General features: G+C 49.7%; 1 protein-coding gene and 1 pseudogene across 9 annotated transcripts; one reads left to right on the top strand and one right to left on the bottom strand.

Moving 5' to 3' along the window:
• Positions 1–147: 147 nt before the first annotated feature.
• Positions 148–24,076, bottom strand: NUTF2 (nuclear transport factor 2). Of its 9 annotated transcripts, none has more exons than XM_066243256.1 (6): positions 23,907–24,011; positions 14,144–14,310; positions 8,432–8,559; positions 4,364–4,435; positions 4,186–4,284; positions 148–1,907 (listed from the first exon to the last, which is right to left on the bottom strand). In XM_066243256.1, the coding sequence occupies exons 3-6, from the start codon at positions 8,528–8,530 to the stop codon at positions 1,794–1,796; spliced, it is 384 nt and encodes a 127-aa protein (XP_066099353.1). In that variant the 5' UTR covers positions 8,531–8,559; positions 14,144–14,310; positions 23,907–24,011; the 3' UTR covers positions 148–1,793. The 9 variants fall into 9 exon arrangements, with proteins under 9 accessions (XP_066099353.1, XP_066099356.1, XP_066099355.1 ...); XM_066243259.1 differs by having other exon boundaries at positions 14,144–14,241; XM_066243258.1 differs by having other exon boundaries at positions 14,144–14,238; positions 23,907–23,995.
• On the top strand, positions 4,550–6,093 carry LOC136312974 (small ribosomal subunit protein eS1-like; annotated as a pseudogene).
• Positions 24,077–24,851: the final 775 nt, after the last annotated feature.

Raw genomic sequence — 24,851 nt, 5'->3', positions numbered from 1 at the left:
GAAGGGACCCCAATGTAAGAAGCTCCAAGAATTGGAAGGTCAGGAGAGATACAGCCCCACCAGAAACTTCACATTGTTTTGGAAATAAACCCCCAGCATTCCTATTGCCCAACCTAGTACCCTCAGGCAATAAGAAAGAAACCACAGTTTACAAACACCTCTTTATTGCAGACATTTCAGGCACAGGTACATGGAAGCTGTATTGCAAATTTTATACAGGGTGGTTTAAGAGGCAGCAGCACCTACCTCTCTCCCCCACCCCCAAATACACAGTAGCCTAGAGAACAGTCCCGCTGAAATCTGAATATGCTATACTCTCAAACAGCACATCATTCAGCCCTGTGCCCAGTATAGCCAGGCAACCTCTGGGGGTCTGAGGAAGTTCTTGACCTCCATCCATAGTAGAAGAAAAGGTGGGTACAGGTCAGGCATAGCTGTGGTGCCCTCACCAATCCTAAAACCCCTAACAGGGCACCAGCCCAAGTCCTGGGTTTGGTTTTAGCCTGTGGTTGCTACCTTGCCATCAGGTTTACACCACCAGGCCTCAGGGCTAAAGGGCTCAATTTGCCATGGACAAGGCCTTTGTCCCCAAAACTGAGGAGCATAAACTTGCCCAATAGCTAAGACTTCCTGGGATTTGAAGACAGTGAGGTGTGTAGTGAGGAAGGAAATTGGAGACCTAAAGATGTCTTGAAAAGAAGTCTGAGGGGTGAGAAATATTAGAGCACAAATCCCTCAAACTCAGATTGCCTTCTTTCATATTTCTATGTCTATACTCTAGCCAACCAAGCCTGGATCTGTGAGCATTACAGGCTGGCTGTTCTGGGCACTTGCCTTTGACCAATGCTATCTAAAGCAGGTGGTACAGGATCTGAACTGCCCTCCTCTTGGCTTGGAATTTGTGGGACATTCTGGATGTGACCCTAACCCTTCAGGGAATAAAGCAGGCCCCTCTCCCCAAACTTCTACTCATCCTTAGTCTTGGTGGGCTCTCAGTACAGAGGGCCTGAACCCAAAGGGCCATTTTTGCCAAGGCCGCTCCATGTTCAGTGAGATTCTGGGTCATCTACCCTGTTACTAGAGCCCTGACCCTACTAAGTGTAGAGATCACAGGAGGTGTTAGAAGTGACTGCAGAGGCTTCAGTGCAAGGGAAGCTTCAGGCCAGACCTGAGCTGTCTGTCTGCAGGTCACTTTCCCAAGACCAAGTGGGCTGCGGATGGGAACACTATGCCCTACAGGGCTTCTGGGAGAAGCTAGCTGGGAGTGTTGCTTCAGCAGTTTTCTCCTTGCAATAGGTATTGCTGAGTTGGGGTAGATGTGGGAAGGTGAGACATGAGAGAGCCAATGGGGCAAGGTAGTTATTGATGCCCAGCCAACTATTAAACTAATTAAAACAATTTAAACTGTTAAGAAAATTTTTGTGGTTTTATTGTATCATGAGGCATTGAAACATCTGAACAAATCATTATCTGGGCGGTGAGGCAGCTGCTTTCTCCTTCACTTCTTTGGGTTACTAGAGCAACTTGTCAGTAGATTAAAAAAAAAAAGACAACCTTTTGCATTACTTAAGTCTTTCCAAGGCATGCGCTGGTACAACACAAACTTCTCCTGTCAGATGTAACTAGTCTAGTGTCCAAACATCATGCACAATACCTAGGTAGCAGCAGCGCACTGCACCCACTCCCACCGTGGCCCTGCTCATTTGTGTATGATATTTGGAGCATCTGGAGGAGTGTGAATAGTATTGGGAAGAGGAGGGAGGAGGAAACAGCATGAGTGCCTGGCTGGGAGGTCAGCCAAAGTTGTGAAGGGCAAGCCTGAACATGTCATTGGTGCAAACCCAAGCATCGTTGATGTTCTTTAATAGGAACATCTGGTGGAACCCCATGATGGGGTCTTCATCAGCCTGTAAGGAAAGAAAAATGATTCAGTAAGGGGGCCAGGAACAGGAAGGGAGTTCAGTGGTAGGGTAACAGGGTAAAATATGCTGTCTTTGGATCAAGCCCATTGTCTGGAACTCAAATCTCAGTAAAATCTAGGGAAACTTGTGAATGTGAAAGTGAATTGCCACCAGTTAGCTATAGCAAAAGGGCAGAGAACATAATACCTGTCTCTAAGCCAATGTCTCTGGGCACAAGAGACCAATTTGAAAGAGTTCCACAGTGCTCACCTCATAACTTACAGTATCTAAAAACACTTAGTGTCTGATTATGCCAGTTGATTCAATTAGGAAAAGCAACCCCTAGACTTGCTGTGGACAAATACATGAGAAAGGCTCAAAACCGAGTTCACATTGTGATCATAGTTCTACAGGGAAAAAAATAAAAGCATCACCATCAGGTGATCTGTTGATAACAGAAAAGCAAGCTTGACCAGGTGGTGGCGCAGTGGATAGTGTTGGCCTAGGATGCAGAGGACCCAGGTTCGAAACCTGGAGGTTGCCAGCCTGAGCAGGGGTTCACCAGCTTGAGCACAGGGTTGCTATCTTGAGTGTGGGATACAGACATGACCCCAGGGTCGCTAGCTTGAAGCCCAAGGTTGCTGGCTTGAGCAAGGGGTCACTGGCTCAGCTGGAGCCCCCTGGTCAAGGCAAATATGAGAAAGCAGTCAATGAAAAACTAAGGTACCGCAACGAAGAATTGATGCTTCTCATCTCTCTTCCTTCCTGTCTGTCCCTATCAGGTCCTCTCTCTTACTAAAAAGAAAGAAAAAAAACAGAAAAGCAAGAGACCTCCAGCCAAACTGCTGAAGACCAGGATAAGGTAGAAGCCCAGCTAAGCAGTGCTGTCTCTAACACCACCGGTTTTTCTGGGAATTATTTTCAGCAAGGAGGCAAATCAGTCGTTTGAGTCCTCAGAGCTAGAGAGAAACCAAAGAAAGAACCTGAAGTGATGTAGGAAAGGGCACTGCTTACTGAGCCCAGCTTGGAAAAGTGGGCACTGGGCCCCCTGGAGAGACCTCATTACTCCCAATGGCCTATTTGAACACAGGACATCTTGGACAGGCAGGAGAAACTAACAGGAAAGTCCAGGCCAGATGTCAGGTCCCTCTAAGTTCACTGCAACCCCTGTATTAGACACTGGAAGCCCTGCCTCGCTTAGAGAGAAGGCCTGTTATTCTGAGCCCCACCATGACAGGGTCCCAGGAGGCTGGGATCTTGTCAAGGGGCAGCTAATTTCTTCTGTTTTAGGAAAGAGGAGAGGCTTTTTGGAAACCTAGAATCTGGCTTCAGTCTGGGGGTCCTTGGGGGGACACTGAGAGGCCACAAGAAGGCTTTAAAAATAACAGATCTCAAGAAAGGAAAGGGAGCCTGACCAGGCAGTGGCGCAGTGGATAGAGCATCAGACTGGGATGCAGAAGACACAGGTTCAAGACCCCCGAGGTCGCCAGCTTGAGCACAGGCTCATCTGATTTGAGCAAAAAGCTCACCAGCTTGGACCCAAGGTCGCTGGCTTGAGCAAGGGGTTACTCGGTCTGCTGAAGGCCCACGGTCAAGGCACATATGAGAAAGCAATCAATGAACAACTAAGGTGTCGCAATGAGCAACAAAAAACTAATGATTGATGCTTCTCATCTCTCCGTTCCTGTCTGTCTGTCCCTGTCTATCTGTCCCTCTCTCTCTCTCTCTGTAATTAAAAAAAAAAAAAGAAAGGAAAGGGAAAAATGCAGAGAGAAGCAGGAGTACCAGGAATACACTTTGCTCAGTAGGTAGAGGAAACAGGAGCCCGTTCAAAGAGTGACAGTATGGGCTACAGCAGGGGACTGCTACTCAGCACCTAGCTGGCCTATCCAGGGTCAAATGCCTACAGTCACCTCAGGGTAGTAAGGTGGCCCAGTGACTTGGCACCACAGCTTCATCCTGCTCTTATACCTCTTGTTCCTTTTTCAAAAAGGCTCTACACCAGTGCTCTCCACAGTAACAGAAACGTTCTGTCTGTGCTAACAGCCCTAAGTGACCAAGCACTTGAAATACGGCTAGTATAACTGAGGAGTTACATTTTATTTCATTTCAATTAGTGTAATTTAGAAATAAACACATGTGGCTGATTGCTATTATACTGAATTTGACAGCTCTAGATAGTCACTTTGTCTGGGAGTTCTTTGATAAATAGGTCATATCATAGGGAAAGAAAGGGCACAGGGTTCTCTTTTGCCTGCCCACTTCTCCCTAGCAGCACCGTTACCTTAAGCTGGCCCACAACCATGCTGATGATGCAGCTATCTGGCGTGGGCTGATGGTCCTGTGCCGTGATGCTGTGCTGGATTTTCTGGAACGGAAGGCTCTGCAAGAGAAAGAGTGGGTAATGGGCTGCAGCCAGCAGAGAAGAGTCTGCTTGCAGCCCCACCCAGGCCCTTACTTACAGACAACTTCTCCACAATGGCGGCTTTTCCTTGGAACTGCTGTCCTTCCCACGTAAGGCATGATGCATCAATCTGAAAACCAGGAAACCTGGGGTTAGAGCCTCAGATCACCAAAGGTATCTCCGAGGCCCTAAAAACAATCTTTCTTAAAAAAGAAAAAAAGAATCTTTCTTGGGGAAGTGAGTCCACACCTCAGCTTCTCTGTCAAGAAGGGAACTGACCTTTTTCGGCTCTCCAATCAGCAGCATGGTAGTGGGCAACAAGCGCCTTATGAAAGGTGGCATAAAAAGAGCCAAGAAGCAAGTGGCTGGTCCATTTTCTAAAGACTGGTATGGTGTGAAAGCATCAGCTGTGTTCAATATAGAAAATATTGGGGCCTGTGCTGTGGTGGCGCAGTGGATAACACAATAACCTGGAACGCTCAGGTCACTGGTTCAAAACCTCTGGCTTGCCTGGTCAAGGCACATATGGGAGTTGATGCTTCCTGCCCCCCTCATATCTATCTATCTCTCTCACCCCCTCTCACCCTACTCTCTAAAGTGAATAAATTTAAAAAAAAAAATTTTTTAATTTTTTAAATTAAAAAGGTAATATTGGGAAAGCACTAGTCACAAGAATTCATGGAACCAAAATCACATCTGATGGTCTCAGGGGTCGTGTTTTTGAAGTGCACGTAGCTGATCTGCATAATAATAAAGTAGCATTTAGAAAATTCAAGCTAATTACTGAGGATGTTCAGGGCAAAAACTGCCTTATTAATTTCCATGGCATAGGTCTTACCCATCACAAAATGTGCTCCAAGATTAAAAAATGGCAGACCAGGCCCTGGCCGGCTGGCTCAGTGGTAGAGCGTCGGCCTGGCGTGCAGGAGTCCCAGGTTCGATTCCTGGCCAGGGCACAAAGGAGAAGCACCCATCTGCTTCTCCACCCCTCCCCCTCTCCTTCCTCTCTGTCTCTCTCTTCCCCTCCCACAGCCAAAGCTCCACTGGAGCAAAGTTGGCCTGGGCACTGAGGATGGCTCTGTGGCCTCTGCCTCAGGTGCTAGAATGGCTCTGGTTGCAACAGAGCAACGCCCCCGATGGGCAGAGCATCGCCCCCTGGTGGGCATGCCAGGTGGATCCCAGTCGGGTGCATGCGGGAGTCTGTCTGACTGCCTCCCCATTTCCAGCTAAAATACAAAAAAAAACAAAACAAAAAAATACAAAAAAAATGAAGGCAGACCATGATTGAAGCTCATGTTAATGTCAAGACTACCTATACTTATTTGCTTCATCTATTCTGTGTTGGTTTCACTAAAAAAACGCAACAATCAGATTCAGAAGGCCTCTTATGCTCAGCATCAACAGGTCTGCCAAATCTGGAAGATGATGATAGAAATCATGGCCCAAGAGATGCAAGTGACTTGAAAGAAGTAGTCAATAAATTGATCCCAGAGAACACTGGAAAAGACATAGAAAAGGCTTGGCAATCTATTTATCGCCTCCATGATGTCTTCGTTAGAAAAGTCCAAATGCTGAAGAAGCCCAAGTTTGAATTGAGAAAACTCATGGAGCTTCATGGTGAAGGCAGCAGTTCTGGGAGAGCTACGGGGGATGAGACAAGTGCTAAAGTTGAACATGTTGATGGATATGAGAGACTCCCCACTCCACTCCGGTCCAAGTATCTATTTAAGATTCATACATTTAATGATGACAAATAAAAAACCCTATTTATGGGGGAGAAAGGGGAGTCTGAGAATAAGCTTCCAAACTTTACACTATTAACCACCTCTTCCCATCATCCTAGAGCTTAGGCCTGAAAAACTTAACAATATACAAACTTATTAAGTAAGTCGATTTCCCAGTTTTTATTCAAGAAGTCATATGAGCCCTGGCTGGGTAACTGAGTTGGCTGGAGCACTGTCCTCATACACCAAGATTGAGGTTTGACTCCCCAGTCATGGCACATACAAGAATCAACCAGTGGCCTGACCTGTGGTGGCGCAGTGGATAAAGCGTCGACCTGGAAATGCTGAGGTCGCCGGTTCGAAACCCTGGGCTTGCCTGGTCAAGGCACATATGGGAGTTGATGCTTCCAGCTCCTTCCCCCCCTTCTCTCTCTCTCTCCTCTCTCTCTTCTCTCCTCTCTCTCTCTCTCTCTCTCTCTCTCTCTCTCCCTCCCCTCTCTAAAAAAAAAATGAATAAAAAAAAAAAAAACAAAAACTTAAAACCCTGTTTCCAATGCTTAAAAAAAAAGAATCAACCAGTCAATGTGTAAATGAGTGGAACAAATTTATGTCTTTCTTTCTTTCTCTCTCTCTCTCTCTCTCTATCTCTCTCTCTCTCAAATCAGTAAGTAAAAAATAAAAATAAAAGATGTCATCATATGACCACTGATATGAATGAGCCCCAAGCTGGTGGTATGTGGCCAAGGCTCAGCCAAAAGCCATCCTACTGTATGGTCGATCAGCACCAGTTCCAGAGAAGTCATCAGAAATAACTTGGAAACATCCTATGTTCATCACTATTTATAGAGCCTAGCTGAGTTCCACTGAGTCCTTTCCACAGGGGCTCCCATGAGGTCAGGGAGAAATGCAAGTTGACAAGACCTCCCAAGGCAACCAACCAGCTTTGCCCCTGCCCTCAAGATTTCCCCAGCCACAGTCTTCAGGGGCAGAACTCAAAAGTGCCTCTGCTACTTACTAGCTGTGACATTAGGCAAATTACTTTTCTGTGTCTCAGTTTCCTGATATTCAAAGGGGACATGTGCTAAGAATTATATGAAATGATACATAAAATGTTCTTTTTGGACTTTGCTAACTCTCTGTTCTAGGTCAGGCCTGCTTTAATTGATATTGAGACAAATGCCAGGATCCCAAAGTCAAATCAGTTCAAGGTTTTTTAAAATTCTCAATCTATGATAATGACAATCAAATAAACCTCTGGGCCCTGGCCGGTTGGCTCAGTGGTAGAGCGTCGGCCTGGCGTGCAGAGGTCCCGGGTTCAATTCCTGGCCAGGGCACACAGGAGAGGCGCCCATCTGCCTCTCCACCCCTCCCCCTCTCCTTCCTCTCTGTCTCTCTCTTCCCCTCCCGCAGCGAGGCTCCATCGGAGCAAAGATGGCCCGGGCGCTGGGGATGGCTCCTTGGCCTCTTCCCCAGGCGCTAGAGTGGCTCTGGTCACAGCAGAGCGTCGCCCCTGGTGGGCGTGCCGGGTGGATCCCGGTCGGGCGCATGCGGGAGTCTGTCTGACTGTCTCTCCCCGTTTCCAGCTTCAGAAAAAATTAAAAAAAAAAAACAACATAAAAACCTCTGCTGGATTTGGCCTTCCACTGGCAAGATCCCTTTCTTTTCCCCAAAATTTCTGAATAAACCTGGCTTTTTGGAGGGATACATAGAGTAATTTGCCCAAGTCCAGTCAGGCTCTGAGGCTATACTGGATGACTCCTATTACTTTTATCCTGGGAAGACCCACAAGACATGGCCTGATCAATTATATTTCTTTGACCAAGTGTTGGGCAGGGTCAAATACAAGTAGCTCTTGGTGTATATAAACACCACTAAAATAGCAGCAAACAATGCTTGCACAGAAAGGTTTCTCATATAAGTACCGCGCACTAACCGACTATGCCACTGGACACCCAGAAGGGTTTCTCAAAGGACATACTAGCCTCTCTGGTCTAACCCTATGTTTCCCATGAGCATTCAGGGGCTCTTGGCCCCCAAAAGAAAGTCGGACCTGAAGCCTCAAGGATAGCTCAGCTTTGCACTGCTGATACCCATGGCTACTGCCTCCAGAGGGCCCTATGAGCCCTAGTCTCTGCCTGTTGCTTCCCAATCTAGAACAATGGCACTTCCAGAACCCTCTGCCCAGGGTACCAGAATTCCTACTCTTGTGGGACATGAAAGAAAGGAATGTGTAAAACAAATAGCTGGGTCAGACCTCCGGCCCCCTGTCCTATGGACAGCTCAGATAGAAGAGTGTAGCCAAATCCACTGAGGGCTGCCAGAACTTGTAAACTGGACGAAATGACCCCATACCTGACGTAAGCACCTGGGGTCCCATTCCCATCCTAGAGCTAGAGACTTACGTAAATTGCGCCTAGCTGGGTTCTGTCGTTATCAAATAACTGGTAGTAATGTTGAATGAAGCTGGATCCAATCTGTTCCCAAATTGGCTTGTCTCCCATTCTGGAGCGTCACCCAGCCTCGTTGAGACCTGTAAGACCAGTGAGACAGGAAGGGAAGCGTTGGTATGGTGGGAGCAGAAGTAGATAGCCACTCTCTCTGCACTGACCCTCACACCTCCCTGGCCTCCTTGAGCAGGAAGTCCTTTGCTGAGGTCTGTTCACACAGGAGACATGGAGAGACCCCAGGGAATTGGTTGGAGACCTTTCTCAATACAGACCAGTGCAGGGAGCCCCAAGGTAGACCAGACTCAGCCCTCCTTTGAGGAGTTCTAGTTGATGAGACAGAGAGGTGCCGGGGCCATAGAGCACACAGGATGGGTACAGAGGGTGAAGCCAGGACAAAGAAGATCAGAGACGGTCCTTCAATGACCAATGAGGGGATGGACCTTGAAGGAGGAGCTAAGCACCATCCACATAGCTTTTCATTTAATCCTCTCAACAACCTCGGCAAGAGTTATTGCTATTCTTCCCTCCTTATAGGCCAGCACCTACTAATTTCTGTGTGTGAAGTGTCTTCTATTACAACCCTCAATGTTTCTGGAAAGCCCTAGCACTATACTGGCAGGTGGAGGAAAACCCAGTGAGAGTGGGGGAAGAGAGATGGCTCCTCAAGATTCTACTAACTAGCCCTGGCCGGTTGGCTCAGTGGTAGAGCGTCGGCCTGGCGTGCGGAAGTCCTGGGTTCGATTACCGGCCAGGGCACACAGGAGAGGCGCCCATCTGCTTATTCACCCCTCCCCCTCTCCTTCCTCTCTGTCTCTCTCCTCCCCTCCCACAGCCGAGGCTCCACTGGAGCAAAAGATGGCCCGGGTGCTGGGGATGCCTCCATGGCCTCTGCCCCAGGCGCTAGAGTGGCTCTGGTTGCAACAGAGCGATGCCCTGGATGGGCAGAGCATCGCCCGCTGGTGGGCGTGCCGGGTTGATCCTGGTCAGGCGCATGCAGGAGTCTGTCTGACTGCCTCCCTGTTTCCAGCTTCAGAAAAAATAAAAATTAAAAATTAAAAAAAAAAAAAAGATTCTACTTACTATAAAACAGCATATAACCCTCCCTTAGTCTTAACGGGGCAGTTTACATCTTTGAGGCCAAGTAATGTCTGGCCCTCTCTGGGGTAATTTTGATGAGGGTGACCCTTGCCTACTTCAAAGCTAGTGAGATCACAAAGGAATAGATGAGGGATATAGGGAGGGGAAATGGAAGCTATGAGAGTGAAATATCATATTTCATCTCTTCACATCTCCCATACCTCAGCACTGCTTCCATTGGGAAGGGAAGGGGAAACCCCTTCCCAGCTATAGACATCACAGTGCCAAGGATATTAAGACAGGAAAATTACTCAGGCTTGCTAGGCCCCTCCTGGATAGGGAAGTCTGTAGTATCTCACTGCAGGATCCTATGACAGCAAACCCATGTGTTGTTCTGTATTTGTCTAACTTGAAAGGAACCCAGCCCCTCTTTCCAGTTAACAGGACTCTGAACCAAAACTGTAAGTAGATGGGTTCGACCCTGATAAACAACCAGTCACGGTAGTAGGAGGTGATGCAATTCACTACCTATCTTAGGCCTCAGCCTCCTCCTCCTCCTCCTCGGTAAAATGGAGGTGGAACCCAGTGGTTGCGAAGCCTCACTGAAAGAACCTGGTCAAGTACTCAGCTCAACATGGTAAGTGTTAGTTCACTCCAGTCCTTGTGAGCTCACCCAAGGCCAAAGGAGCCAATGGGGAGGGACAGTGTAGAGAGACAGTAACTTCTCCTCAATCCAGCCAATCTTCTAGCCTATCACCAACACTCCAACCAATGAGGGGCCAGGAAGGTGAGCCAGCTTTATTTTAGGTCCCCTAGGAGGTTCACTAAAAATAGCAGCTCAGTGCTGGGATGACTAAGAAATGTCCAGGAAAGTCTAAAATAAGCAGAGGAGAGAACTTGGATCAGGCCACGCCTGTTACACAGGAACACAAGGTATGTCCCAGTTCACACTCTGCCAAGAAACTAATCAACAAGTGTAAAAGGCATAGGACTAACAGCTAGTCTCAGCTATGTTGTCCTGGTCACATTTCCAAAGGGTATCCACACACAAACATGGATTACTTGAGGCAGGGCACAGCCCCACATTATCTCTGCCCCTTCCAGCCCAGTAGTAACTACACTTAGCTCACTCACTGCAGCCCAACCTCACCACATCTTATCCACAACATACCTTGCCCAGCCCCTGAGAGCTCTGGGGCAGGGGAATAGCCAAAAGAATAGATGAGGGTCTTCTGTCCTGCCCTCAGCAAGGCTGGGAAGCTCAGGGAAATCTTGGAGAAAAGAGAGTGCTAATCAGAAGAAACAGTGTAAGCCTGACCAGGCAGTGCTACAGTGGATAGAGTATCAGCCTGGGATGCTGAGGACCCCAGGATTGAAACCCTGAGGTCGCTGGTATGAGCATGGGCTCACCAGCCTGAGGGTCAGGTCATCAGCTTGAGTGGGGTTAATGGCTCAACTGGAGCCCCCTAGTCAAGACACACATATGAGAAGCAATCAATGAACAACTAAGGTGCTGCAACAATCAGTTAATGTTTCTCATCTCTCTCCCTTTCTGTTGGTCCCCTTCTCTCTCTCTTAAAAAAAAAAAAAAGGAAGAAACAGTATAAGCAAATATCTGGGGAAAGGAAAAGAGATAAGGGCAGGAAACCGGGAAGCCGGAGATGCGAGGGTGAGAGGAACTAAGGTTAGAAGCTGATCCAAAGACAAGAAAAGTGTCAACATGTGGGGGATCAGTGAGGCAGAGGAAGGGTGTGGGTGTTTTTTTTCCTTTTTCAATATTGTTCTTAATGATGTGATAACTTGCTAATACAAAAACTACAAGACATTGATGCTTCTCATCTCTCTGCGTTCCTGTCTGTCCCTATCTATCCCTCTGTCTCTAAATAAATAAAATCTTAAAAAAAAAAAACCAAAAAACCAAAAACTACAAGACAGAAGTAATGGAGTAAAGAGGGTAGAAGGATAAAGGGACAGAAGAGCTCTCAGGTCTGGTAGGGCAGGGCAGGGCAGAGTGAGCTCTCCTGAGGAACAGGACAGCTTGAGGGTCTCCCAGAAAGTGAGAGGAGCCTTCAAAATGATGTGGATTGAGGCCTTTCCTTTAAAAATGCCAAGCAGGGCTGCCTAAGTCAATATCAATGTCACTCGAGGTCTGCTTGACCTTAATTTCTTTATTTCCATATAATGATCACAATAGCCATGTGGTCAGATTCCAGTGTCATCCTGCTTAGCAGGTGGGAAAACAGGTTCAGTGATGTGGGAGTCTTGCTCCAAGTTCACACAGTACATCAGTGCTGACACTGGGTGCTCTGGTTGAGGCCAGTGATTTCTCTCTGCTACCTTTGCATCCCAGAGCTCTAAACCACACACTCCTTGCCTTTGGGTTAAAGGCCAAATCCCAGTCCCCCTTGCCCCTACCTAAGCCGGGTTACTCAGTTGATTAGAGCATTGTCCTGATACACCAAGGTTGTGGGTTCAATCCCCGGTCAGGGCATATACAAGAATCAATCAGTGAATGTTCTCCTTCCTCTATTTTTTTTTTTTTTTTTTTTGCATTTTTCTGAAGCTGGAAACAGGGAGAGACAGTCAGACAGACTCCCGCATGCGCCCGACCGGGATCCACCCGGCACGCCCACCATGGGGCGACGCTCTGCCCACCAGGGGGCAATGCTCTGCCCATCCTGGGCGTCGCCATGTTGCGACCAGAGCCACTCTAGCGCCTGGGGCAGAGGCCACAGAGCCATCCCCAGCGCCCGGGCCATCTTTGCTCCAATGGAGCCTTGGCTGCGGGAGGGGAAGAGAGAGACAGAGAGGAAAGTGCGGTGGAGGGGTGGAGAAGCAAATGGGCGCTTCTCCTATGTGCCCTGGCCGGGAATCGAACCCGGGTCCCCCGCACGCCAGGCCGACGCTCTACCGCTGAGCCAACCGGCCAGGGCCTCTCCTTTTTTTTTTAATAGAGGAAGGAAAAGCCCTGGCCGGTTGGCTCAGCGGTAGAGCGTCGGCCTGGTGTGCGGGGGACCCGGGTTCGATTCCCGGCCAGGGCACATAGGAGAAGCGCCCATTTGCTTCTCCACCCCCCTCCCTCCTTCCTCTCTGTCTCTCTCTTCCCCTCCCGCAGCCAGGGCTCCATTGGAGCAAGGATGGCCCGGGCATTGGGGATGGCTCCTTGGCCTCTGCCCCAGGCACTAGAGTGGCTCTGGTTGCGGCAGAGCGACGCCCCGGAGGGGCAGAGCATCGCCCCCTGGTGGGCAGAGTGTAGCCCCTGGTGGGCGTGCCGGGTGGATCCCGGTCGGGCACATGCAGGAGTCTGTCTCTCCCCGTTTCCAGTTTCAGAAGATAAATAAAAAGAAAAAAAAAAAAAAAAAAGGGAGAGGCCCTGGCAGGTTGGCTCAGTGGTAGAGCGTCGGCCTGGCGTGCAGGAGTCCCGGATTCGATTTCCGGCCAGGGCACACAGGAGAAGCGCCCATCTGCTTCTCCACCCCTCCCCCTCTTCTTCCTCTCTGTCTCTCTCTTCCCCTCCCGCAGCCAAGGCTCCATTGGAGCAAACATGGCCCAGGCGCTGAGGATGGCTCTGTGGCCTCTGCCTCAGGCGCTAGGATGGCTCTGGTTGCAACAGAGCAACGCCCCAGATGGGCAGAGCATCGCCCCTTGGTGGGTATGCCGGGTGGATCCTGGTCGGGCACATACGTGAGTCTGACTGCCTCCCCGTTTCCAGCTTTGGAAAAATGAAAAAAAAAATTAAAAAAATTAAAAAAAAAAAAAAAAAAGGAGAACTTAAAAGGACAAACTACTAAGTTCCACATGTGGCCATCTACACCTGCACACCTGTCCCTGCCTCTCCGGGCACTCTCCTCTATCTCAATCCAGCTCCATACACAAATACACCGGAACTCACCAAATGCTTGCCCACCATACTGTCCTCTCTCCCCTCATCTGCCTGGTCAGTCCTTGCATCTTTCATCAAGTCACTGTTCAGATCCCCACATATTTAGGGACAGACACCTTCCCAAACGCAAATGTTGAACTCCAACTCTTCAGGCAAATCCATACCCACTCTTTCACCTAAACACTGTAGCTCTGGGAGGTGAGGATTCCAGTGTGGTTCTTGCTATACTCCCAATCTCCTGGCACAGAGCACGGCCATCAAACCACAGGACTTACAGTTTCAGATTCTAAATCTCCCACAAAGCTTTCAATTCATGGCTGGAATGCAACGTCCCTAAGTCCAGAAAAATAAGCAGGGTGCAGAGCCCCCCTCCCATCCTCATGCAACACAGGGGAGAGGTCTGGGCCAGGCTGGGAGCAGGCTCACCAGGATAGTCAGCAAGCCCTAACCTTGTTTCTAATATAGTTACCATAGAAAGAACAGCTTGGAAAACAACAAAATGCCAAAGCCCTGGCCAGATAAGTTGGTTAGAGCACTGTCCCGAAGTAGAGGCTGCCAGTTCAATCCCCAGTCAGGGCACATACAGAAACAGATCAATGTTCCTGTCTCTCTCTTACCTCAAATCAGTTAAAAAAAAAAAAAAAAGAAAGAAAGAAACATAAAATGCCAAGGCTCAGAGGCAGCCTCACATCAGATTGGTGACTGACCTTCATGATGGCTTCGCTACAGCTCTTCCAAGAGGGCTGCTGACAACGACATCTCCTGCTTCACCCCAACAGTCGGCAGGCTGACTGAGGCCAGGCTCCTCGAGGAGAGAAATGACCTTGATGACCTCTCGCCCACTGAGCACCAGTCTTTAGTGACCCTTAGGTCTCTGTGGGTGCAAAGACCCTCTAAGAAAGTCTCAAAAACTGTGGCCCTCTCCCAATAAATTTGCACAGTGGCAGGATGCCCCAGCCTTGTGAATAATTTTAGGTTGTTTACACTCCTGAGGTTCAGTCACAGACCCCAGGTTAAAACCACCAGCCCAGGAGATCCCTTTAAGCAACACAAAAACTTCATTTTTATCCTCCAATTCTGAGTCAGTGTTTCTAGAGACACAACTTGAATACGCAGTACCCAGCTGAGGAGATCTCATTTTCTTTTTCTTGACTGACTTTAGAGAGACAAGAAAGAGGAAAGGAGAGGGGGAGAGAGAGGAAGCAAGAGTGAGAAAGAAGGAAAGAGAGGAGGAAAGAGAGGGAGAGGGAGAGAGAGAAGCATTCATTTTGTTGTTCCACTTAGGAGTTGTGCATTCACTGGTCACCTCCCATATGTGTCCAGACCTGGGCTCGAACCCACAACCCTGGTATCTTAGGATCACACTCTAACTGATTGAGCTAACTGGCCAGGACCTAATAACAGATCATTTTCACTAATGGGTATTAGGTATAGAAATGTGCTAAGGGCTTTTACATGCTTCTGTCCTTAAACAGCCTGAGTCAACACACATGTTAGAGATGAGCAAAGTGAGGTTCAGCAAGGTTAACTAACTTTAACTTGCTCAAGGTCACTAACCCAATAAATGAAGGAAATGAATGGAACCAGTAAACTCCAGAGCCAGGACTCCCAGCAACGACTGGTCTGAAAATAAAAATAAATAGCACATAGAGCTGAAGCCCCAATATCTGACGCTGGCTTTCTCAGACAAGGGCAAGACAGGCCTGAACTAGGACGTCTGCCTCCAAACAAAGGTGCCAGGCAGATGTCCACACTAAACTATAGGTGTTTAGGTGTTTTCATGGGGGATGATCTCACAGTTTTCCCAAATCTTCAAAGTCACAACCCTGTTCTACCATCTCAGCAGACAGAGCTTGGCCTAGCAGAACCTGGGGCAGGGACTGGGGAAGGAGAGTGATAAGGAAGAGGACATCACTAACTCCAAACTGATACACAGAAAGATGTTCACATGTCTGAGGGCCCATTAAAAAGGCCTACAGGGAATGTTAGCAGATGTGCTGAGGTTAGTGAGTGGGTCCTTGAAATCAAGACTAACAGTGGCCATTACTCTCACACCTATTTTCTGCCAAGACCCCAAAACCCCCAAAGCATCCAGGTTGGGAAAGACTGCTCCAACAAGTGGGTCTGACAGCCAACCTTGGCTTAAACTTCTGGGCCAGAGCATAGGCATGTACTGCAGGGAGAGAGGAGAAATGCAGTGTACTGTCAACAGACAAGAAGACACTGCAGGGTGCCTGTTCTTCACGGACAAACTGCCCCTCTGATTTCATGGTGAGTGGTGCTCCAATGACTTCCCTCCCATTCTCCACTGACAAAGTCTGAACCACTTAACTCATCTTCAAGGCCTTGTGTGACCTGTCCTCCCAGTTGTGCAATCTCATCTCCTGCCACCGACCCTCCTCCCACCCTTCCTTTACAGCTACTCAGCATATTCTTTTTTTTTTAATCCTCATTTGTTATTTCTTTATTGATTTTAAAGAGTGAGAAGGGGGGAGGAGTGGAAAGCATCAACTCGTAGTAATTGCTTTTCACATATGCTTTGACCAGGCAAGCCCAAGATTTTGAACCAGTGACCTCAGCATTTCAAGTTGACACATTATGCACTATGCCACCACAGGTCAGGCAGCCACTTGGCATTTTCTTGTTTCTGGAACATGCTAAGCCTGTTCTCACTCTAGGGTTTTGCAACTGTTGATCCTACTTCCTGGATCCCTCTTCTCCCCTAAATCTTCATGTGTCTGGCTCCTGACACCTATTTGTCAGCTCAGATGTCTCCTCCTCATAGATACCTCCCCTTGACCAATCAGTCTAAAATAGCTACCCAAGTACTCATCTTACTATCTTGTTATTTTCTTAGAATTTGTCACTGCATGAGATTGTCACACTTACATACGAGGTGGGGCAAAAGTAGATTTAGAGTTGTTCATACGGAAAATAATACAATAACTAACATAACAATGCAAGAAAAAAACTTTCACATACTAAGTGTAAACCTAGTTTTGCCCCACCTTGTATTTGTTTATGGTCTGTGTCCCTGACCAGGGCACCCCTCTTCCTAGGGTGCCTGGCTTGGCCCTCAATAACTATTTGTCTAAGTCTCTGAACATATAGAAAGTGAGGCTGAGGCCAGTCCTTCTGTGGAGGAGGAGGAATTTGGGGCAAACCCTGCTCAATTTTTTTTTTTTGCATTTTTCTGAAGCTGGAAAGAGGGAGAGACAGTCAGACAGACTCCCGCATGCGCCCGACCGGGATCCACCCGGCACGCCCACCATGAGGCAACGCTCTGCCCACCAGGGGGCGATGCTCTGCCCATCCTGGGCGTCGCTATGTTGCGACCAGAGCCACTCTAGAGCCTGGGGCAGAGGCCACAGAGCCATCCCCAGCGCCCGGGCCGTCTTTGCTCCAATGGAGCCTTGGCTGCGGGAGGGGAAGAGAGAGACAGAGAGGAAGGCGCAGCGGAGGGGTGGAGAAGCAAATGGGCGCTTCTCCTATGTGCCCTGGCCGGGAATTGAACCCGGGTCCTCCGCACGCTAGGCCGACGCTCTACCGCTGAGCCAACCGGCCAGGGCCAACCCTGCTCAATTTAAGTGGCCAAGTGACCCACTTCCTCCTCCACCTACATCTTCTGTCCAAGGTGTCAGGAAACAGCCCTTTGCCATCTACTCCACCCTCTGTCTGACTGATGGGAGTGGCATGTGGGGCTTGGCCACAACTTCTTCTCACTCTCAAGGCCCTGGTCAGTCCCCTGCAATACAGCTGTGGCTAAACAGCAGGAATACAACCCCTCGCTCAAAGCCTGGCCTCTAGCCCGCTCCTCCTCTCCCTCGTGGCGTCTTGTCAGTAATTGTGGGGATGTTAGGGGTTATCAACTGAGGGTAAAAAGCAGGACTCAGTTGTAAGGAGCCATTTTCAGGTCCCAGGTGAACACTATGCTGAGAGCTAGGAAGAAGCCCTGAGCTAGGACAGCAACTGCCTCATCACCACTCCCCTGCCTAGAGTCTAGAGAGAAATCAGCCAAGGTCTGCTGCCCAAATGGCTGGCTAGGACAGAACCCTTTTTGGGGCAGACCCTTGAGGTCAAGGTGCCCGAAGTATCCTGATGGCCTTTTCTTCTTCTGCCTAAAAGAAGGGCTTCTTAGTGCTGCCCTGGCTAGTCCAGAAGCTGAATTCTGAGACCTGCATTCTGGTCTCTGCTCTGCACTTAGTTCCTGAGTAGCCTCCCTTTCCCAGGTGGCTCAGAGATCTCTGGGACCCTAGCCAACTCCTGTCTATGAACTTGCTGGTTAGGTACACATGGACTTGGCTCCCTCAATGTGACCTGAAGTCCCTAGGTGACCAACCCCCTTGACTGGCACCAATACCACCATGACACTCTGACTGAGATGAGCAATGTAATAAAGGGATGGAGGTGGAGTCCCCAGTGTGGTGAAAGGAATGTCTCCTATTAGCCAAACAGCTGTGTGTCATTGTTTGAGCCTTACAACCCTGTAGAGCTGGTATGATTATCATCGCTTTGTAGTAGATGAGGAAACCAAGAGGTTAAGAAAAAGTCAAGGCTACACAAGGCTACTGGCATGGCCAGCATTAAAGTGTCTGCAAAACTGGCCTGGACTGGAATAGCTGAGAGCCAAGATCAAATAGCAAAGAGCATACAGGTCACAAATTGAGTTGGTGAGGAGCAAAGCTCAGGCCTTTTCTTCTCCTCTGAAATCAACAAGCTCCATGCCACTCAGGACAGAAAGCCCTTGAGTGCATGCTTAGCTGATCAAAGCAGGTTTACACCATAGAGACAACTGAGAACTTGCTTTCTCCTGAGCCTGAAACTACCTCTGCAAGTGGAACCAATGTCTCTATGCGCAGATGTCTTTCCAGGGAGAAGCAGTTTCTGCTTTAGTGAGACCCAGTGGCTTCAATGGCCTATCTGAGGCTCTAAGAACAAACATTCCAGAATTCCCCTAGTTTACTGAGATAACCAGCCCTCAATTCCCAGGCACCTTGGAAATATCCCTCGCTTGATGGTGGTTCTTCTTCTCCAGGCCCCTCTCCAGCCTGGAGCTTAAGGAGTTGGCACAAAGCAGGTACCAGCAGAAAATAAGGAGAAAGGCCCAGGGCAGTCACAGGAAGTTCTCCGTCAGCCAGCGATGGAAGCCCTGGGGCCAGTGAGCAGGGTGATCCCTGGCCCTCCTGTATCCCTCTCTTCCCTAGCCACTAAGATACTTCTCTAGTCACAGCCAGACCTGAAAAACGATTCTTTCCAGGAAGACATATTCCAGCTGACAGGGTAAGAAGAGGAAGGTGCCACACAGACCTGGTAGTCAGTGCGCTGACCAGAATATCACCCAGGCCAGGAAGTCATTCCAGGGATAACCCACACACACTGCTCCCTCCCTCAGGAAGGGAGTCAAGAAATCCTGCAACATAGGGTCAAAGCAAGAGAATCAATGCTGGGGAAGAGGTAGTTAACTCAAATTCAATTCGAAATACACAAACAAACTCAAATGCCCCACTGGGGAAAAAAAAAGCCCATAAGGAGGTTCACCTCAGCCCAAGTGCACAGAAATCCTGCCCAACTTTCATTTCAATGTCCATTCTTGGAAAACTTTTTGGATTCACCCCTCTCTCCAAAAGGACTAATCTCTTTCATCTTGAGGAAGGAGCCTCTGTCTCACTATGGAAGTTGTCTGATAGGCACCACTCCAGGAGCACTGGGCACTTGAATAAACGTGATCTAAGAGAGTCTCAGTAAAACAGAAGCCACAAACACAGATTCCAAGTGGGGAATAATAGGAAGGCCACAGACCACAGAATGCTGGTGAGATTCCCAGGTACTGGGAGGACACCCATCAGAGACCTCTGAGAGATGGAGGAAGAGCAGGCTGTAGAAGACAGCAGCTAGAATCAATAGCCATAGCAATTTAAAGTAGTGACAAGTTCTGGCCAGTTTGCTCAGTCAGTTAAGAATGTTGTCATCAGGCCCTGGCAGGTTGGCACAGTGGTAGAGCATCGGCCTGGCTTGCAGGAGTCCTGGGTTCGATTCCTGGCCAGGGCACACAGGAGAAGCGCCCATCTGCTTCTCCACCCCTCCCCCTCTTCTTCCTCTCTGTCTCTCTCTTCCCCTCCCACAGCCAAGGATCCATTGGAGCAAAGTTGGCCTGGGTGCTGAGGATGGCTCCATGGCCTCTGCCTCAGGTGTTACAATGGCTCTGGTTGCAACAGAGCAACGCCCCAGATGGGCAGAGCATCACCTCCTGGTGGGCAAGCCGGGTGGATCCTGGTCGGGCGCATGCGGGAGTCTGTCTGACTACCTCCCAGTTTCAAACTTCAGAAAAATACCAAAAAAAAAAAGAATGTTGTCACCAAACAATAAGGTTGCAAGTTCGATTCCCAGTCAGGATACACAGGAGAAGCAAACAATAAGCGCATGACTGAGTGGAAGGAACAACAAATTAATGCTTCCTCCTTCTCCCCCTCCCCTCTCTCTCCCTTCTTCTGTCTCTCTGAAAATAAAAGAGAAATTAAGTCCTGGCTGGATGGCTCATCAGTTGGAGCGTTGTCCTGGAGCACGGAGTTTGCCGGTTGGATTTGCTGGTCGGGGCACATACAGGAGCAGCTCCACGTTCCTGTCTCTCTCTCTCCCTGCCTCTCTCAAAAATAAAATAAATAATTAAATAAAGTAGTGACAGCCTTGTTCAAGGGACCCTAGACCTTCCTGGCCCACCACCTGCAGGTACACACTTGCTCTGTGTACTGAAGAGGAGAGAGAGCTCAATTAAACAGCCTTTCCTCTTCAGTGCTCTAATCATTAAGCCACTCCCCTCTCTGTGCAGGGGCAAGAGCCCCTATCAGTCCCTTCAACTTTGCTCTCAGCCTGTCCCCCCTACTATGACCTCTGGCACCAGAACTGGGTAGAATACATTTTCCTACCTCTAGCCTCAGTCTAGAGCAGTGGTTCTCAACCTTTCTAATGCCATGACCCCGCAATACAGTTCCTCATGTTGTGGTGACCCCAAACCAAAAAATAATTTTGGTGGCTACTTCATAACTGTAATTTTGCTACAGTTATGATTCGGAATGTAAATACCTGATATGCATTATGTATTCTCCGATTGCTTTAGGCAACCCCACCGGGGTCGCGACCCACAGGTTGAGAACCGCTAGCCTAGAGCCTGACACACAGAGTTCAAAGAATGGTTGAATAAAATTAATCACTGGTGGCCTGACCAGGCAGTGGCACAGCGGATAGAGTGTCGGACTGGGATGCGGAAGACACAGGTTGGAGACCCCGAGGTCACCAGCTTGAGCGTGGGCTCATCTGGTTTGAGCAAAAGCCCACCAGCGTGAACCCAAGGTCGCTGGCTCCAGCAAGGGGTTACTCAGTCTGCTGAAGGCCCCACGGTCAAGGCACATATGAGAAAGCAATTAATGAACAACTAAGGTGTTGCAACCTTGTGCAATGAAAAACCAATGACTGATGCTTCTCATCTCTCTCCATTTCTGTCTGTCTGTCCCTGTCTATCCCTCTCTCTGACTCACTCTCTGTCTCTGTAAAAAAATAAAAAAATAAAAAAACCTGATCACTGGAGAAAAAGAAGAAAAAAATAATTTCGGCCCTGGCCAGTTGGCTCAGTGGAAGAGGGTCGGCCTGGCGTGCAGGAGTCCCGGGTTCAATTCCCTGCCAGGGCACACAGGAGAAGCACCCATCTGCTTCTCCACCCCTCCCCCTCTCCTTCCTCTCTGTCTCTCTCTTCCCCTCTCGCAGCCAAGGCTCCATTGGAGCAAAGTTGGCCCAGGCGCTGAGGATGGCTCCATGGCCTCTGCCTCAGGTGCTAGAATGGCTCTGGTTGCGACAGAGCAATGCCCCAGATGGGCAGAGCATCGCTCACTGGTGGGCATGCCAGGTGGATCCCTGTCGGGCGCATGCAGGAGTCTGTCTGACTGCCTCCCCGTTTCCAACTTCAGAAAAATACAAAAAAAAAAAATTTTTTTTCAAGGAAAATACTAATGCCTCAATAGGGAATCCCAGAATTTTTTGACATAAGGTGGCTTCCAGTTTTAAGATTTGAGAATTCCCCATCTCTTAAATTATTCATCCCATCCCAACCACCAACTATAGACAACAGAATAAAGTGACACATGGCACAGGGTGGAAAGGTGGGCTCCGTGTCACTAAGGAACCTAGTTTTGAGCTAGTTGAGAACCCAGTCATCCTCACACCCTGCCCCCATGCTTATGCAGCCAAATCCCAACTGTCCTGTGCCAGGCCCTACTTTCTAAGTCCGACAAGAATAAAAGGTGCAGAATGATTCTAAAGAACCCCAGGGTTCTTTTATCTTTGAGACCCAAATGGCTTGCCAAGTTCCAGAAAGATCAAGGACATCTGGGGAATCAGGATGCCTTGCAAGGGTGTGCCAACTCCAGACACAGTTACAGGGAACTTCTAAAAAGACTTGAACGAGAGAAAAACCTGAATTCCTCCTACTGCTGTGTATGTAACCCTTGTGATCAAGCCACCCAAGGCCTTGGAATGTGCAAAACTAACCCACAGCCTTAAAAGCCTAGCTCACCTGAAACCTGTGTCCTCGAAAGAACTAATCCAGACAATCTAGAGAGGTTCATGAAACAACTGCTTCCAATGCTAAGAGATTTCACCACACCGATCCTACGCATGTTGCATAGGTAGTCCTTCCTTGTTGCCCACCTCCACTGGCAAATCATGCCTCTCCTGAGCTTGTTAAATTAACCTGACTTCTAGGTGCTCACTAGGATGTGGACAAGGACTGAGTTCAGAGAGAACTCTAATCTTTGCCTGCCCTAACCAGGGAGAATGACTAGACAGAGCCAATTCAGCTGAAGGAAAACTTCCAAAGCTAAAGCCCAATGATCAGGGGGAAAAAAATCTCTTGGGTAAATACTCAAGGGGGGTGGGCTGGGGGGAGTCCAGAGGTGGAGGGTTTCTGCACCATGGACCTAACTTAACTCTTCTAAGAGACCTGCTTGCTACTGAGACCAGGCCTGCAGAGGCTTAGCTGCTCTTTTAGTCCCTGCAAGAACTGTGGCTCAGAAATCATACTGATCAAAAGAATCAAAACTTCACAAGCTGTCTCTTCCCAAACGACTATGGCCTTCTCTGGACTGTCCCCTTATATCATCACTCAATGAGAAATGCTTTTAGGAAGCCTGTAAGAGAACTATTCTATGGCTAGATACTTCACTTCTCCCAAAACTTAAAGGGGTAGCTGGAGCCATCATTAAGGGCAATTTCCCAAGGCCCACCCAATCTACTGCCTGTTCACAGATCACTCCAGCTCTTGGGAAGTGAGCAAGTGAGGGAAGCCTGACTTTCTGCAGCTTTCAGCTCTAGTTCTGCTAAAAGGGCTTCAGAAGGACCCCACAGAGTCTGAACCTGAGCTCCACAGCCCAAATGTACTTGACCCCCAATGTTGCTTCAAGCCCAGCCTGCTGTCTGGCACTGGATTCAAGGATCTCAAGCCTGGATTCTACCTCCCCCTCCAGTGAATCCCATCTTATCACCACCATTCTTACAAAATCATCCTCCCCTGTGGGGGAGGGCAAATGGTTCTGGGAGGAGCAGGCATGAGGATTAGGCTGCGCCAGGGAGGTCGAATGTGTTGGAGGTTCACACATTCAACCTCACTTCCTTGGCCGGTCAACCCACCACAGCTGGGGCCTCCTCACTGAGAGAGAAGGGCGTGGGCTGAGCCATCCAGTCTGGAGCTGCCTCATCACATCAGGCCAGATTCTCCAAGGCTGGTCGGGGTGAAGTCCCAAGTGGAATCCCCCTCCAGCCCCAGATTACCTGACTCTGTCCTCCACGCAGGACAACATACACGAGTTCCATACAATTGAGAGAGGGGGAAGGCTTCGTGCACTCCCAAAAGAACAGACAAGCAGAGGAACATTCACCCTCATCCTAGCCAGGCTATAGTTAAGAACTGGATAAGAGTCCCAAACCCGGACTGCGGCTGGCGGGAGCCCTTACCCAATGCTGACTCCGGAGTGGGCCGGGGGACGCTTGCCCATCCCCAGATCCTTCGCAGGCGGGTAGCAGGACGTGGGCTGGGGTCGACCCACCCGCCTGCCTCCAGAGCTTGCGGGACTCAGGCGGAGCGGGCTAGGCCAGACGGGGCGGGGCCCGGAGAGCCCCATCCGAATGGTCTGGATAAAAGAAAAAGGCCCGATCCTAGCGCAGCTCGGTGCACCCGCCATGTGCACAGTACGGCCTGGATATACGACTGGGTGTCTCTGCGTTTCCCCTAGCCGCGCCTCAGAGAACCGGTGGGAGGCGGAGCCGCGCGCGACACATGGCCCCGGTCCCGCGCGGCTTCGGGCCGCCTAAGGGAGGGGGGGAGGGGAGGGGCCGCCTGGGGACTCGCGGCGGAGGCTCCAGGCAGCTAGGAGAGCGGCTCCTGCGTCCCAGCCCCCGCCCCGGCGCGCTACCCCCGACACTCACCCGAGGGGCTGGCACGATGGCGGCAGCGGCGGCGGCGGCAGCAACCCAGGGCGGACTGCGACCGACTGTCCCTTCCCCCCTGCCTTCCCTCTCCACCCCGCTGCACTCTGGGAAACGCAGTCTCCCCGCGCTCCTTTCTGGCATGGATACTCCAGGGTAAAACTACAGTTCCCGGCGTGCTGTGCGCCAAGGCCCAGACACGGCCGCAGCGCGGAAGGTGAGGCTAAGCCAGCAAGGGAGGCTGCCGGGGTGAGCCCCTGAGAATTGTGGTCTAGCGGAAGCCTCTGGAACACCCGAGGTTGGCGCCAGGCAAGGGTTAGGGCTCTGTTGTCACCAGGTCCGAGCCAGTGCGGGCCCCACCCCGGCTGCGCAGCTGTCTGGGATTGGCCCCGCCTCCGTGGGATCCCAGCTTGGCCCCAAACTGGCCTAGCCCCGTCCCCGGCCCCTAGGCTATTTCCGCCCGCGAACCTCCCTCCTTTTTGGTGTTCGGGCCGCCTCTTCGGAGAGGTGCTTTAGACCTGCATGGGGCAGAACCCATACATAGTTTATGCTGTCCCCACATTCGTGTGCCCTGCTGATCGCCATTCGGGCCTAAAGCTGGTTTCCAGCAGGAAAGGCTTTCCTTGAGCTGTAGACTCAAATGTTTCTCAAGTGGGGCTCAGCTGGAGACAGGATTTCTTGAAATCTCCAAAATATTCTAAGATTTTTTTTTGCAACAAGCGGGCCAGCTAAGAGGTTCATTTTTACTAATGGGGAAAGAGAAGTAACTGACTCACCCAAAGTTTCCCTGCGATTTAAATTTTAGTTGTTTCCTGGGCAACGCAAACATTTAAGGCCTGCCTCTAGGTCAGGCCAGTTGGTAGAAATGCCCTACAGCTAACCCGGGGGACCACAGGTAAGGAGAATAGCTAGCTACAAGGCTTCTGGCAGCCCATGTTTTCCCTC

The sequence above is a fragment of the Saccopteryx bilineata genome, chromosome 9, assembly GCF_036850765.1.
Source record: "Saccopteryx bilineata isolate mSacBil1 chromosome 9, mSacBil1_pri_phased_curated, whole genome shotgun sequence".
In the NCBI taxonomy this organism is placed as follows: domain Eukaryota; kingdom Metazoa; phylum Chordata; class Mammalia; order Chiroptera; family Emballonuridae; genus Saccopteryx; species Saccopteryx bilineata.
The sequence above is the reverse complement of the archived record's forward strand: the minus strand, read 5'-3'. Positions and strand labels throughout refer to the sequence as shown.

Coding starts and splice junctions, on each gene's coding strand:
- NUTF2 (XM_066243255.1), bottom strand. CDS start 24,050: ATGCCAGAAAGGAGCGCGGGGAGACTGCGTTTCCCAGAGTGCAGCGGG. Junction 4,436..23,906: donor CCATCGTGCCAGCCCCTCGG/GTGAGTGTCGGG, acceptor CCTGGTTTTCAG/ATTGATGCATCATGCCTTAC. Junction 4,285..4,363: donor CCATTGTGGAGAAGTTGTCT/GTAAGTAAGGGC, acceptor TTTCTCTTGCAG/AGCCTTCCGTTCCAGAAAAT.